General features: G+C 37.3%; 1 protein-coding gene across 8 annotated transcripts in view; it reads left to right on the top strand.

Annotated features, from left to right (window-relative positions):
- DNM3 (dynamin 3) overlaps window positions 1-16,605 on the top strand; it is a 576,796-nt gene that overhangs the window by 393,975 nt on the left and 166,216 nt on the right. For all 8 annotated transcript variants that reach the window (XM_060091253.1, XM_060091252.1, XM_060091255.1 and 5 more), the window contains one exon: window positions 14,347-14,456. In XM_060091253.1, the coding sequence (XP_059947236.1) occupies window positions 14,347-14,456 (110 nt within the window). The remainder of the gene's footprint in view (window positions 1-14,346; window positions 14,457-16,605) is intronic.

Genomic DNA, 16,605 nt, shown 5'->3' with positions numbered 1-16,605 from the left:
ATTTATTATAAATGTAATTATGCATGAAACAAAGCCTAGCAGAAGGAGGCATAGTAGAGGTGAGTTTGATGTCATCATAAATCAGCGTGTATTAAGTATCTACTAGTATCAGCAATCTACAGAGATAAACAGATTTCCCCACGCTTGGCTTTTAAAATCTAGTTGGTAATATACAGGACGAATGGAGTGAGAGGGGGAGCTTTCTTGGGACATAGCAGAGGGAGAAATTTACAAACTAGGCAGCAGCAAAGCAGCCAGCCCAGGCCATCTTGGTGTGGAATCCACAGAGAAGAGAAACTGCCTAAATGGAAGATGTTTGGAGAAAGAAAACAAGCCTGTCCTACTTTTTAGTTTCCTAGTCAGTCTTGAGACTCCTGCTTATTTTTTTTAAAGTATCATAATATATCTGTAATAAAAAGTAGATGACTCTTCAGTATTGAATTTCATTTTTGTATTTCCTTCAGAACTTGCACTCCCTCCAAGTAATTTCCTTGATCTATTTGGTACAATCCATCGTGGGAGTGAAGGAGAGGAATTAGTATCACCCCTTAGCCTGTAGTCACATTTCCTCTCTCTGGGTATGGACATAGTCCGACAGTTCTGGGTTTCTCACAAACCTTCCTTGAATAAGAACGCAGAGTTGAAAGTTGTTGATATTGTTTCTCTGCTTGTCACCCTCCTGGATTGATATTGTTCATGTGATAAACACAGTGTTTAATGTGTGTTTATCTACTCGGCATGTAATTAACTCATTTCCCTCATGGTTCTATAGCTTACAAGTGTAAAAGCTTACTATTTTAAGTATGTTGAAGAAACACCCACCTTACTGTTTTTATTGGTGGGAAGATGATGGCTAATAAAGTGTCCCCCAAGGAAAGGCAAACAAACATTAGGAATCCCTAAATGCACAGACCTCTGCATAATCTCATTTAATCATCACACCTCCTATGAAGCAAGAATTATCACCTCTATGTAGAGGTAAAATAAGGCTTAGAGAAATCAAGTAATTTGCCTGGGTTCGCATGGCTAGTGTCAGAGCTCTTATGTGAACCCCTACGTCTTAATTCCAAACCATGTGTGTCCTTGTCCTTGACTCACTGGTCGTTGTTTCTCAGAGACTGGGGATAGAGCCACCTGTGCATGCAGTGAAAGCAGAGAGCACTTCTAACTTAGGTAGCTTTTGGTTCCTTCTACAGGTCACTTCACTCTTCCTTTCTCTGTCTTCCCTCCACCTGCTCCTTTCTCTTTCTCTGTGCTACTTTTGTTGTCATCACCCTTCCCCAAGAAAGCAGTGGGCAAGCTAGGATTAGGATTGATGGAGAAGAACTATTCCACTTCTTTTTCCCTTGTCCAAAGCTTGTTTCTGGGTGGACATGTGTTTGAGCCAGTAGCAGTACACAGACCACCAGCTGTGCTCAGAGCAATCCAGCCAAATGTCATTTTAAGTCCAGGGCTGCATCTCAGAAGGCACATGGAAGGGCCCCCTTTTTCCCTGTTCCCATCTTGAGCCCACACTCCCTGGAACACAGGGAGAAGGGCTCTCAGTAAAGTACAGAGGGTGTGATACTCAGGTCTCCTTTTCAAACAGTTGTTTCCCTCTCAGAAGGAACCTCATTGAATTATGTTAATATCAGCAGAGGAGTGGGAGGGGTGGCTTAATGGTCAATTCAAAGGACTTCAGAAAAGCTCACTCGTTTGGTTGAATGCTCAGTCCTGTTGCTTTTTTCCTTAGTGCTGCCTCTTTTTTAATGTTTCTTTGCTGAAATGATAGGGGAGAGAGGGAAAAATTGAGCCTTGAGTTTTGTCTGAAGTTTGGTGACAAATGATGGGAGTAAAATTTAAACCGTTCATCTACTGAGTTCTGGGAATTGTCAGAGGATTTTATTTGTACATGCCTTCCTGACACCCACTTTTCTAAGATAAGTAAAAATTATGCTGAATTCGTAAACAAGTTACTTTTATTGAGTTGAACTTTTACAAATGTATGGTGCATTTAGCCAAAATAACACTTTTATTTAATACAATTATACTCAAAGGGCTATGCATGTAGAATTTTGTATGATTAATATGCACTTGAAAGCGTTACAAAGTAAGCATAATTTCAGAGTTTGTGGGATCTCTTAAATTCACTTTGTAATTTAATGTGCAGCCACAGAAGTCAAAATTGAGGGATATTACCACCAGGAATTTGTATTATATCACATACCTTTTCTTGTAAACTAGTCACCATTCCAAACTTGAAACTTTCTCTTTTAAAAAAATATAAATTGTGTTGCCTTGGAACACAGAAAGAAGTGAAGAAATGAGACCATTAAACATTTGAAATGTGCTAATTTTAAAGTGCTTGCAGTATGTTTTGCCATGCTAAGTAAAGTCCCTATACTTAGCTTACTACTAGAGAAAATTTAACCCATGAAGTTCACTGTGATTATAGAGGTAGTTGGTAATAGTTTATGAACATATATGCCACCAGGAATTTTTCTTTCTGTTTTATTCACATCATTTGCCTTATTTTGTTTCTCATAAATCTGCTCAAATGCTGTCACCTACCCCTTGAATTTTTAATTTAAAATTTCTCATACAGGTTATTTCTCATATAATTTTTCCTAGCTAAACTCTTTCCTTGAGTGAAAAGCCCTGGAAATTCATAACTCATAGCTTTCTCACTCTCTCTCATGCACACACACTCACACTCACTCTCACATTCACATACTTGCTAATAATAGTTCATGTAGTTTTTTTTAAACGACTATTAAAATGGGAAATGTTTATTCTTCTGCTTTACTGGCTATTCATTTTTGCTGACATAATAGTACATGATGACTAGATATTGCTACTGTATTTTCAGAGTTCTTAATTATCAACAACAGAATCTACTCTAGCTACTTTAAGTAGCAAAACGTTAATTAAGGGAGATATACTGTTCAAAGAACCTTTAGGAGGGAAAAATTACAGAAGTAGGCTGAGTTTCCAGGAATGGTTCTCCAAATTAAATTTCAGAACCTGGGTTGCCAGGGAGCTGTTTCCTCCACAGATCTGGAGGCAACACAATCAGGAAGCCACCCTATATTATATAGCCTCTGGATTCAGAGCCATAGCACCTCTGCCATGATCCAGGCCAACAAAACAGGTGCCACATCCTCTGTCTCTTTTCAGTGTGACTCACTTCTGAATCAAAGACTGGCATGAGTACATCAGATTGGCTGAAACTATGTCTCATCTGGAGCCCTCACTGTAAGAGCAAGATTGGGAAGGGAAGGGGAGTTTTGAATTGAACTCAAACGTCACAAGGAGGTTAGAAGGGGTGTTGAGATAGTCCATCCTCAGAATCCACTTCAGTTAATATCTGTGATATATATAATCTATGGTGATTCTGTGCCATTCAGCTACTTGGAAATTCTATGTGTGAGTGAGGCTTGTGAAATATAGGATCTCCTTGTAAGGCGATCAGGTAGAAAGCTGACTTTTTCCTTGAAATGTTAGGATATGGGGCATTTTCTCTGAATCTATTTAGCTTCCCAGAGAACAACAGTCCAATATCCTGCCTGACAGAGGAATAGAAATCCATCTGGTTGCTGGCATTCTTGGGGGGAGGGCAGGAAAGGGGGCTGAGGGACAGCATTTCAGTATAAAGGCTTTCACTAAGTTCTCTTGTTTTTAACCCATGTTTGCTGTCCACCCTGCCTGGTATCTCTGGGTCCAAAACTTCTTTTGTATAATCTTTTCTCTAGGGAAAAGCCTCTGGTCTCCTGCTAGGGTTAAGGAATGGGCTGCCATACTTAGAGGGAAGTCATCAGTTGCTCTGTGTACTTCTGTGTATGGCTCTATCTGATCCTGCCCTTTCACTCCCACAACTGTATCCCTTCATGTGAGGTACCAGGTGCCTCCAAGGGGAAGACAAGACCCAAGTGGGGTGGCTTCTCCTCCATTCTCTCCCTGTGTAGGTGTTAGGAGGTGATAACTCCTATCTGTATGCTAAGTTAATGGATGCTCCTCTGTCTGCTTTCTCTCTTCCAAAGCTTTTGGAAAAATGTCCTTTAAATTTATTCTTTAGTGCACTTATTATATCTGTCTTTTACATTGTCAGTGTATGTACAAATATTCATGAATATTGCTTTAAATATAAGGATTAATATAGAGATTAAATATAAACATTTAAGAATAAAATCATTAATGTTCTCACTTTCAAATTATAAAAGTACCTTTTTAATCGGGGGTAAGAGCAGTCCACATTTTGAGGGTATCAGATGTACCTGAAATTATAGGGCAATATATATATATACTAAATGAAAAAAAAAAAAGTGGTATTGACCAAGAATGCCATGAGAAGGGAGGAGGGAGCCCTCCAGTGGGCTTTTATGGCCAGACAGGCTTCCTGGAGGAGGTGGAGATTTAACTGGACTCTGAAGAGAGAGAAGGAGCCAGGACAAGAGCAGTGTCTCCAGTTGGGTAATGACAAGTGTGACTGTATTTCCCTTACCCAGAAGAGATATGCCAGTGTGTAGCTCCATTTAAGAGCTGAGTGAGTGCAGAGGGGGTAGCCATGAAGCCAATAGCATATATAAGCCATGGAGTTTTCTTGGGCCTACTAGGACAGCCCGTCAAAGGCACACATAGACAGTTTCTTCAGTGCCCAAGAGGAAAATCTAAAGAAGTACTACTTACTAGCAGTGTGCTGGCTCACAGATGCTATTTACTACTCAAAATGTAATTCTGATTAAAGCAGGGTATTAAAACCCAACTAAAAAGATGGGTAGTTTATGAGTTTCATGCTTGTACATCTCTATAGTTATAACTTTTTAATAGCAATAAACACCAGATTTTAGTTTTCAACAGCATGTGGAACTAGTAATCTGGTATTCTCAATATTTTTATAGGTTCTTTTTTCTTTGATATTTTGATTATTTTATAAGTCAGTCATCATCTCTGAGTCCTTAATCTAGGCAAAGCACCATGCCAGCCTATGAGGGAACCCAGGCATGTGTGCATTCAACACTTTGTAGAATGTCAACTATGCAACCAAAAGTAAGAAGGAAGCAGTTGCTTCCCCTCAAAGACTTAATGCTTTGATGGGGAAGTCAGGATATAGTTATAGTGTAGCAAGGGAGCAAGATACATCGAATAACAAAAATAGTAAAGAAAGGTAATAATAGTAATGGATTCGCTCTTTCCCTTAGGAGTTTACCTGGTAGTTGGAAAGGCAGAACATACACACACTTAGATGAAACACTTGGACACTTAGAAAATAAGACAAAAGTACAAAGTAATGTAGTACAAACCAAGCACACAAGTTCTGTCAAGGGATCAGACTTGGGTGGGAGGAATCCCGGAAATGGTACAGGAGGCCTGAGTACCATGCCTGGCCATAGCAGGAGCTTGTGGTGGTCCAGGAGCACTGCATACTTGGGTGAGTTTTTGGTGGGTACATCAAAGTGCCCAATCAGGCAGGCAGAGCATGGCAGGAGTGGTTTGAACTGTAAGGATTTGCTAGATTGTATCCATGGTTCTGAGAGATGCGTTTGCTCAGTTAGAAGTCACAGGGAGCTAGATGGAGCTGCTTGGTGTAGTGGACTTAAAGGGGTGAGGCGAATCAAGTTCCAGGCAGACTGGAAGTGAGAGCAGAGCCCTGGCACTGTGGGAACATCTGGAGAATAAGACTAGCAGGTGAACCAGACTCTGGAAGAGGGATCCGGAGGTCCAGGCCTGTGTACTAGAGTCCTTAGTCATTGCAACAGCATTTCTTAGGGCGAGAGGATGAGCCTTAATGGGCAGGTTTCTCATATCCCCACTCCTGCTTCAATTGAGGACCTACACTTTCTAATCTACTTAATGTAATGAGCTTCGGTGTCAGAATTTTTTTAAAAGATCCCACTGATTTGAAAATAATAAGTGTACAAATAGGGTGGGGAAGGAAAAGAAGACAGAAAAATGAGACCTATAATACTTGAAGAAAAAATGTACATTGAGGGCCTCCCTGGTGGCGCAGTGGTTGAGAGTCCGCCTGCCGATGCAGGGGATACGGGTTCGTGCCCCGGTCTGGGAGGATCCCATATGCCGCGGAGCGGCTGGGCCCGTGAGCCATGGCCGCTGAGTCTGTGCATCCGGAGCCTGTGCTCCGCAACGGGAGAGGCCACAACAGTGAGAGGCCCGCGTACCACAAAAAAAAAAAAAAAAAAAAAAAAAAAATGTACATTGAGCTAGATGGAGTAATCTTTTGTAGGAATTTTGAGGGAAGAGAAACAGAGTGGCAAATAGGCAGCAGTATTTCTAGTGGAGGAAATAGTATAGATGAAGACAAGATATGATGGAATGTGTTCTGTGTGGAAAGTGAAAATGCATTGACTTCCGGGAAAGCAGGAGTCCCGTGGTTGGTGCAGTGGGTATGTTGAAGAATTAGAATTTACTCTGAAGGGCAATATAGTGTCTTCTTGGAAAATGAGGTGAGGTGAGGGTGGAAGCATGATGAGTATGTATGCTTTCATAATTCTTGCGTCAGTTATTCAAAGCATGAAAGGCTTATGTTAATTTATGAGGGCATCACAATTTTCTTGGCCCTGATCCCCACCCAGAAACCCAGGATAAAGTCTCCAGTTTCCCTGTTTGCAAACATTCTGGTCATAGTGTGTCAAGGAAAAAAGACAACATTGTCAGGGGAAAAAAAATTGATCAACATCATTGTCTCTTGAGCAGCAAGCAAATTATAATAATTGAGTGTCCCACAGTATCTCATGAGTTTTCAGGTTTCTGCAAAAGCATTTATAGCCCCTGGACGAGGGATCTTTTCAGCTTGGACTGATCTGTGGGCTACTGCCCTGTTTTTGGACCAGGTTCTCGGTCGCTTCATCATATTGTCTCCTCCTGTAGCTGGCACTGCAGTACCTGCTCTGTGCCCTACACACATCGTCGGTGCTGTTGTGTCCTAAGAATGCCGCATTCATTGCTAGCAGAATGGTGCAGCACTGAGGGAGGACAAATACATGTCAGGTTCTCAATAGGAGAAGAGACCTTTAACAAATTAGGAGTATACAGTATGGCAAATGTGATAATAGTGAATGCACATGAAATATTATTGAGTATGAGAAGAGGAGTGGTCAAACCCAGGAATCTTTGCTCTAGTGAAGCACAGCTATTCTCAGCAACATGGTATATTCTGTTAGTCTGTCGTGGAATCTGTTTCTAATCTGATTATTTATTAGCCTGAGAAATTGCCATGATGTTTTAAAATGTTAGAGCAAGGCAGTGAAGAATTATAACAAATCTCACATATTTAAAAAATAAATTTGGAACCATTATTACATATTTCAAAGATATATTTGGTGCCTTTACTGGCTTTTTAAAATAGTTTTCTCTTGTCTTTTATAATCTAGTCTCTTTTATGTTCTGTCAATTTTTAAAACTTTATGTCAGTTCTTACCTCTTAAGAGCAGCATATCTGCTGCATTTTGTTTTTTGTACTGTTTTGAAGTGTATTGGATTGTCACAGTATATTTATATGTTTAGGCCATGAGATTTTTTATTAATCAAATCAAGTATGTTGGTCTAGGTTAGTAAAATTTCACTTAATAAGCTATATGATACTAAGCAAAACACTTAAATTAATTCAAAATCAATCTTTGAGGAATTTAAAATAAATTTTCATATCACATCTGGTTAGATCATTTTTTAACATAATAGTGTAGGTAGACATAATAGTAAAAATAGTATAGGTACACCATAAGAGTAAAATTCCATCATTTTGGTATTTTATTTGTAATGCATCATCAACAATCAAAGGTTTACTAAGCAACATCTGTATATGCAGCAGTGTAATAACTGTTAAATGTAAACACAAAAGAATTATAAGACAGTCCTTGCCCTCAAGGAGCTTCCAATCTACTTGAAGAAGAAAACCGAACATAAATAAGAAATGGCATTCTATATAGCCTGTGACAAAAATTATGGGAAATTTGAGAGCTATACAAAGGTCTATGACTTGCTGTAATCAGAGTAGACTTCATGGAGGAGGTGGCACTTGACATAAATTTCAAGGCCACTAGTATTTGCCTTCTTGCTGAGAAGAGGCATTCCTAGCAAGTAGAAGCAATACAAACAAAAAAACAGAGGTAAAAATAAACGCAGCAGTCAGCCTAACCTTTATAAAAGTTTAATGATCAAAAGCAATGCCAATCAGTTAAGTATCTTATACAGGTTTTTTTCCCATAGAATTTTTATTTGATTCTCAAAATATATGTGACTATCAACATTTTTATGCAGTATTTGGCTTTGGTTATCAGACATTCTAAAGTCAATTCAACAAATATTTATAATATATGCTATGTAAATTTCAATGACTACTATGCTAGGTATTATAATATGTGGAAATGAGGAAGGATTTGTGATCTTATCCTTGAAGATTTTGTTGCCTTATTAGTGAGAATGATGCAGAAATAAAATGATTCAATGTAGTCATCAAACCAAGGCCACTCAAATATTCCCCAAGTTATAAAACTCTCTACCTATGAGTCACCAATTTTATGAAAGACTTTCCAGTCCTTTGCATATGCAGGAGCTATTCCTCCACATGCCAGACCCTCTCCTCATACCCACTGTAGCTCCTTCTAGCAACCAAGTTATATTGATGGTGCTCTGCCAGCTAAAGGTTATCATTGGGCACTTGCTGACCCCACATCTGTCCCTCATTTATCCTTTTGTTTCCTTTCAAGGTCAGTGAACACATACTGTGGGGCTATATCTTAATTCCCGCCTCCCTCCAACTTGATTCCTCTGCATTTACCACTCATAGTTTTGTTACTTCCACCTCATACCACACTCTTTCACACATTAATGCCTCCTTTTTTTTTGGCCTATCTATTTCTCCTCTTTCTTCTAACTCTTACCAAGTTATTACAGGGAAAAAACACACTCTCTCATATTCCTTCTCTCTTTGAACAAAGAATCCCTGTCATCTTTGATGCCCCCCATACAAATAGTGCTGGTAACCACCTTATATTGAGAAAAGGAAAGGTACCATGTTTCAAAATGAAGAAAATAATGGTGTTGAATGAGTGACATCAGCTTCTAAGCTTTTGAAAATATACAGAAATTTCTTTCTGAATCTCCATTAAAAAATCTTTCTCTAGAATTTTGCAAATGTTTCCTCCAAAATGTCTACTAAAGGTAAAATGTTTAAAATATCAAATTCTATTTCTTATTTATTTACAACTATTACAAAAAACATGCTCTACTTTTCTCTTTTCTTTGCAACTGTAACCTACTTGAACAATAAAATTTACTGAACATTCTGAGTTCCAAATGAACAACTTTGACAGAAATTTTTTAATGTAATGCATTTACAAGATGAGGGTGTCTCATATAAGGTATACAGGCATACCTCATTTTATTGTGCTTCACTTTATTGCTCTTCTCAGATAATGTGTTTTTTTACAAGTTGAAGTTTTGTAACAACCCTATCTTGTCAGATGATAGTTAGTGTTTTTAAGCAACAAAGTACTTTTAAATTAAGGTAAGTACATTGTTTTTTTAGACATAATGCTATTCCACATTTAATAAACTACCGTATAGTGTAAACATAACTTTTACAGCATTGGGAAACAAAAAAAAAAATCATTTGACTTGCTTTATTGTGATATTTGCTTTATTGCGGTGGTCTGGAACTAAACCTGTAATATCTCCAAGGTATGCCTATAATTTAAAAATTAATAGAATAAGCAATACCTATTGTATGAATTGAAAGGAGAGAGATGGGGAAGTGACACAGACAGACAGACAATTAAAAACCTGGGAAAACTTTTTGCACAGAATATAGAAACTTGAGCTGGACTCTAAATAGTGAACTGGTATGATAGGGAGAAGTTGACAGGGTGCCTCAAGCCGGGAAAAGACTGTTGGCAAATGTGTATTTGGTTGAAATGGAGACTTCCTATGGAAGAGTAAAGGAGATATTGACAAATAAGGATCGGACCAATTTGTAGGTGTTTTTCAATTTCACATTAAGGAGTTTCATGGAATTTCTTCCGTAAGTAATGGAGAGCTATGAACGTTTTGAAGGACTGTAATGAATTTGACAGGGTGGTTTAAGAAAATTGCTCTCCCTGGTGATGGTAGAGGAATTAGAAGACTAGAAGACTAGATAGGAGGCCATTTATAACTGTATGCTTGTGAGATGCCAAGGACCTGGATTAATGTAGTGGGAATGTCAAACAATGGGAGCTCTTACAAATGCTTGAAACACAATGCAGCGTAGTCTTGATGTAATAAAGGAGGTGAGGGAAGACAATACATCATAAATGATAGTGAGGTTTCAGACTGGGTGACTGGGAGAATGATAAATACACCTGATGGCAGAAAGGTGTATTTATCAATTTTCAAGAGGAAAATAGAATGGATGAGAGGAAGGAAAGTGATGATAGGTACATGGGCTCATCACTGTCAATAGAAAGTTAATGTGAGTCACGTATGCCATTTAAAATTGTCTAGCAGCCACATTCAAAGCAGTAAAAGTAAACAGATGAAATTATGTTTAATAATACTTTATTTACCCCAATATATTCAAAGTATTATCATTTCAACATATAATCCATATAAAAGTATTAATGATATAGTTTGCATTCTTTTTTTCATACTAAATCTTTGAAATCTGGTTTGTAGTTAACACTTAAAGCACATCCCAATTTGACTAGCTACATTTCAAATACTTGGTAGTCCCCTTAGCTAGAGGCTACCATATTGAACACTGCATTATGTTTAGGCAGTTTAATGGAGTTAAAAGTAATATGTAGCAAATGTCTCAATTAAGCTAGTGCTAAGATTCACTATATTTTGGAAATTATAATTCTGTTTTTCCTTTCTCCTCCTCTATTTCTTTTGTTTATTTTAGCTATTTCATATTCAAGATGTTCTTTTAGCAGAATGTCATACTTTCCCAAAAGCACCAGGAATTTTAGAAATATCCACAATATGTCATTTCATTGCTCTCTCATTTAGTTCTCCATTTGACTTATAACTTTAGTTAAACAAATCAGTCTGAATCTTCTTTTTCTTCTATTTTTGTCAGTCTTAAAACTCTTCTAGTGGGAAGCAGCCTCATAGCACAGGGAGATCAGCTCGGTGCTTTGTGACCACCTAGAGGGGTGAGATAGGGAGGGTGGGAGGGAGACGCAAGAGGGAGGAGATATGGGGATATATGTATATGTATAGCTGATTCACTTTGTTATAAAGCAGAAACTAACCCACCATTGTAAATTATACTCCAATAAATTGGATATATAAACTCCAATTATACTCCAATAAAGATGTTAAAAAAAATACAGTACTGTACAGACATTTTTCCAAATAAGCCATACAGATGGCCAACAAGTACATGAAAAGGTGTTCAACATCACTAATTATCAGGGAAATGCAAATCAGAACCACAAGGAAATATCACCTCACACCTCTTAGAATGGCTATCATCAAGAAGACAAGATAACAAGTGTTGGCAAGAATGTGGAGAAAAGGAACACTTATATACTATTGATGGGAATATAAATTATGGAAAACAGTATGGAGGTTCCTTAAGAAATTAAAAATAGAACTACCTTATGATCCAGCAATCCCACTTCTGGGTATATATCTAAAGAAATGAAAACAGAATCTTGAAGAGATAGCTGCACTCCCATATTTATTGCAGCATTATTCACAATAGCCAAGATACTGAAACAACCTAAGTGACAGCTGATGGGTGAATGGATAAAACAGATATGGTATACACAGACAATGGAATATTATTCAACCATGAGAAAGAAGGAAATCCTGCCATTTGCAACAACATGGATGGACTTTAAGGGCATTATGCTAAGTGAAATAAGTCAGAGTAAGAGAATATAATATAGGATATCACTTATTTGTATAACCTTAAAGAGCAAAACTCAGAAACAGAGAGTAGAATGGTGGTTACCAGAGGTGGGGGTGTGGAAAAAATAGGGAGACATTGGTCAGAGGGCATAAACTTCCACTTACAAGACAAATAAGTTCTAGCAATCTAATGTACAGCATGGTGATTATAGTTAATAATACTGTATTCTTAACTTGAAAGATGCTAAGACAGTAGATCTTATATATCCCCACCACACAAAAAAATGGTAATTATGTGAGATGATGAAGGCGTTGGCTCAAGCTATGGTAGTAATCATTTTGCAATATATGTTTATCAAATCAACATGTTGTATACCTTAAAGGTACACAATGTTATATGTCAATTACATCTCAATAAAACTGGAAAAATAAAAAAATAACTGTTGATTATGAAATAATTTAGCAATATGTCCTCAGAACTCTTAGATAAATGACATTTAGTCCTTTGGAAATGAAACTACATTTTTAATATTTCTCTGTCTGCATATGTGTGTATTTCTCCAGTGTTTAATATCTGATGTAAACTTGCTGGAGTTCTGGTCTTCACTATATGCTAAAGAATGCAGTACAAAAGGGAGCCTACTTCTATAGAAAACATGCCAAGGACATTGTATTCCATCTTTACAATGAAATGCAGATTTTCCATTAAAGGCGAATCCATCATTTCAAGAGGTTGGATAGGATGATGCATTAAAAAAATCCAGCTGCTTAAATTTAGGGCATTGAAAAACAACCAGTAAAAAAAAATGTTCCCTGCGTCTCAAACATTTTCATTTGATTATGTATTGGGTAGCTTTTCATTCAATCTGTGATCTTGCCTCTTAGAATGCTATACTAAAATAGTCTGACAAGTCTTTCAAACAAGTTAGACCCAACTATAATGCTTCATTTATGTAAATTATGTATTTTGCTATTTAGAATATCCTTGTGTTTGCTAATATACTGTTAATTTTTGTACAAGAAACATTGGAATCTTCTTACAGTGCTTTGCTTTTTCATGTTTATTCTTGGGCTTCTCTCACTGCCATTCTGTTTTTTATGTTTTTGTTTTGTTTTGTTTTGCTATCTTCTTTGAAGACCTTGTCTGCCAGGACAGCCATTTTGTTCTCCAACCAGCTTCCTTCAACTTCTTGAGTCATCTATTTCTCTCTGCCTCACTATTCTAAAGTGCTCTGCCCAACTTTCCCTGATTAATTTAGGAGTGAGAAGTGGCAAAGCCAGTGATAGTTCTTGCAACAACACTCTCTGATGTCTGCAGATTGGTCCCCACAATCAGGCTAGGGAGCATGGAAGAGTTCTGCCCCACACTACTGAGCCTAGACCAATTCTCAAGCAAGAGCTGGAGGAGCTTCAGGAACAAAAAGGCTTATGTCAAACATATCTGTATGGTACATGTATTTCCCACAGGCATTAATAGTTGTTTATTAAAAGTCATGGCTAGATCTCCATGCTCTCCTCCTCTGGAGTCTAGGCCTGGTTTTTCTCAGGACTGTCACCCGAGATATACAGAGGACTACTGTTTAACAAGGACTGTGCAAAAGTGCCCCAGGTAATAAATATCGACTAGGTTTCTTAAACTGAGGATTCGGCTCTCTACTATTATACTGGTTGTTAGGCATTTATGCATATGATAATATTGTCCCTGGGCCAGTCCTTAAAAGTAAATGTTTCTAATAATTCTTTGGCATCCAGTATGTTTTGTTTTACCAAGATTAGTTTGGTCCCATTTGCAGACCTCCCCTCTCAAATGTGCATTTTCTTCTTAAAGTGTTGTTAATTTTAAGAGAATTTGTTCTAGTTAATATTAGTTCACTTCTAATAGGTTCTTTTTTTCTCAAAGAGTTTGACAATTTAATGGATTCATTTCTTTCTGGACTCACATTTTATTCTAGACTCAAAGGAAGGAAGTATTTTCTGTGCTTTATCATAGTTTATAGGTGGTATTTCATACTAGGGTCCTTGTGCTTCCAGTCTCTTGCCAGCTCTGGCTATCAAAACTGCTTAGGCTGCAAATAAAATATGAAATGAAATCCATCTGGCATTTCTCATTGAATTAGGACCAGAACATTTTTGTTAAATATTAACAGATGGCTAAATTTTTAATACCGAACTAACATTTTAAAACATCTAAGGGGACCCACATGAGGAAGAAAGGATAGAAGACCATGTGTTTTCTCCATCCCTGAGCCCTTCCTTCCTCTGCACTTTCCCTCCCCTCATTCTTCTGACCCATGTGTTGAGAACCATTGGAGTCTCCTATCTCAGATAATTCTTGTTCCTTGGTAGCTGGTATCAAAGTAGTGTGTGATGCTATCAAAATATTCTAATTAAATGTTGACCAACTCAGGTGATGTGTTGCTATGGGCATGCTTCAAGATCTTTTATTAAAGCCAATTCTCTCTCTCTTTCTCTCTCTCTCTCTCTCTCTCTCTCTCTCTCTCTCTCTCTCTCTAGGAAAAAGAAAAGAAGTATATGCTTCCCTTGGACAACTTGAAAGTTCGGGATGTGGAAAAAAGCTTTATGTCTAGCAAGCACATCTTTGCACTCTTTAATACAGAGCAAAGGTAAGGAAATGAAGCAACTTTCGTCTTCACATTTTCTTTCCTTGAATTTCTACATGATCCAGAGACCATATTTGCAAGATTTCTTTTGCTCCCACCTTGAAATTTGTCAACTCTTCTGTTTTCCTTTTGTTTATTTTGTATTTTTAGCTTTTACCATAGGTTGTGGATTCAAAAGATTTAAACTTAGAATAAGGAGGATCTTCAAGTATTAATTAATTTATTTCCTGCTTTTCCAGCAGGCACCCATGTCATGCTGCTTCCATTCTTAAATTACATTTTGTTACTTTAAAGTCTTCCTTGTCCTGAATTTATTGTTTACATACTTATAAATAAATTACTCCGCTATAATTTTTAATAGTCTCTGTCTAGCATGGATGAATATCACTTAAGACCTTCTCCTATGTATTATGACTCAATTCTTGCATTGGTGAATAGAATTATTCAGTTAATGTGAATATAAATATATTGTTCTTTACAGTTTTTCAAAGCACTCTCTACTTTCATTGCCTGGTTTTTGTAACAATTGTCTGTGAGGTCAAAGATAGAGTACTGTGGTTACCATTTCCTAAATTAGAAATGTAGCTCAGAGACTTTCTTAAGATCACAAAATTAGCCCTGAATTTTGGGCTGATTATCATGGAGTGCCATGGTTGTTCACTGAAACTAAGCAGTAAAGTTAAGTAAACAAATGGGGAGGTGACAGAGAATTGGATAGAGAGATGTAAAAAGGCTACTAGGCAAAACTAGGCAAAAATAATAAAGGAGATCTTTTCCAAATGGAATTGTTATAGGAACAAGCTAATTAATTTCTGTGAGGCATTTATTAAGAGACTGTCACTAGGTGGCAGGATCTAATTTTAACCCATCTGTCAAAGGCTTTTATCTTTATTTAGCAATGAATGCAGTTCCTTGATTAGGTTCAATGACTGGCCCAGGGTCAATCACACAATAAATCAAAATGGCAAAAAAAAAAAAAAAAAAAAAAAAACCCTTCTTCCGACATTCCCAGTCAGTTGCTCAGAGTGACTCATTATACAAAAATACTTAGAAAAACCACAAGAGTGAGCATTTAAGGAATCAAGGGAAAAGAAAATTAAATACAACTCCCTACCAGATACTGTGATGGGATTTTATTAAAGACTTAGTATTGTTTTTGAGAGCAGCTTGTAAAAAGACACTGAAAATGATAAAGAATATAAAGGTTTCCTGGAGAGAGCAGTAGTGTGTCTTCCACTAGGGCAAAGCTCAGTACTGTTTACATACCTTCCTCAGAGCAGCGGGGAGATGGGAGGTCCTAAAGGAATCTTCAGGGGTATGCTCAGCCTTCTTGTCTGGATGCAGAGTGGGAAGTATATTACCACACAGGAGGTCAAACTAAATTTGAATCCTTGGTCAACCTAGAAAGTTCAGGTTATAAAAGGGCTGAGTACAAAGTAAAAAAATCAGACAATGGTAAAGCATCTATTTAGACAAATACAACTATGGATTTTAAAGACAGCAAAAAATACAAATATAAGAAAACTCTGGGCTTCTAAAAATCTAGGTATTCTGGAATTCTAGACTTGTCAGAAGGTATTGAACTCTTCAACCACTTCTCAAGACCTCTGTGTGTGCAAGAATGTCCCATCTACATGCACATTTGCCATTTGTCTTTTCCTCTGAAATCTTGATTATTTTCAATTATTTTTGTACTGGCTAGGCCCTCCAGTACAATGTTAAGTACAACTAGGCATCTTTGTTTTGTTTCTGATTTTAAGGAAAATTGTTTCACAACTTTATGGACTTTAAGCACTTTCTTATAGGTACCTGATATCAGGTAAAGAAGATCCCCTAGGTTCCTAGTTGCTCAGGTTTCTGTTTTAATCATGGATGGGTGTTTAACTATTTTAAGTGCTTTTTTTGCCTCTGTGAATTTTCTTTAATCCATTCACGTGGTGAAATATATTAATAGACCTTCTTATTGTAAACCATCCTTGATCTCCTGGGATTAAACCTAAATTAAATTATGATGTATTATTATCTATTATGTGTTGCTGGTTTAAGTTTGCCAGCATTTTATTTAGACTTTTGCATCTGTGTTCAAAAGTGAAATTGGCCCATAAATGTTCTTTTCTGTACTTTCCCTGCCTGGTTTTCATATCAAGGTTCT

Source organism: Mesoplodon densirostris, chromosome 2 (genome assembly GCF_025265405.1).
Source record: "Mesoplodon densirostris isolate mMesDen1 chromosome 2, mMesDen1 primary haplotype, whole genome shotgun sequence".
NCBI lineage: Eukaryota > Metazoa > Chordata > Mammalia > Artiodactyla > Ziphiidae > Mesoplodon > Mesoplodon densirostris.
The sequence above is the reverse complement of the archived record's forward strand: the minus strand, read 5'-3'. Positions and strand labels throughout refer to the sequence as shown.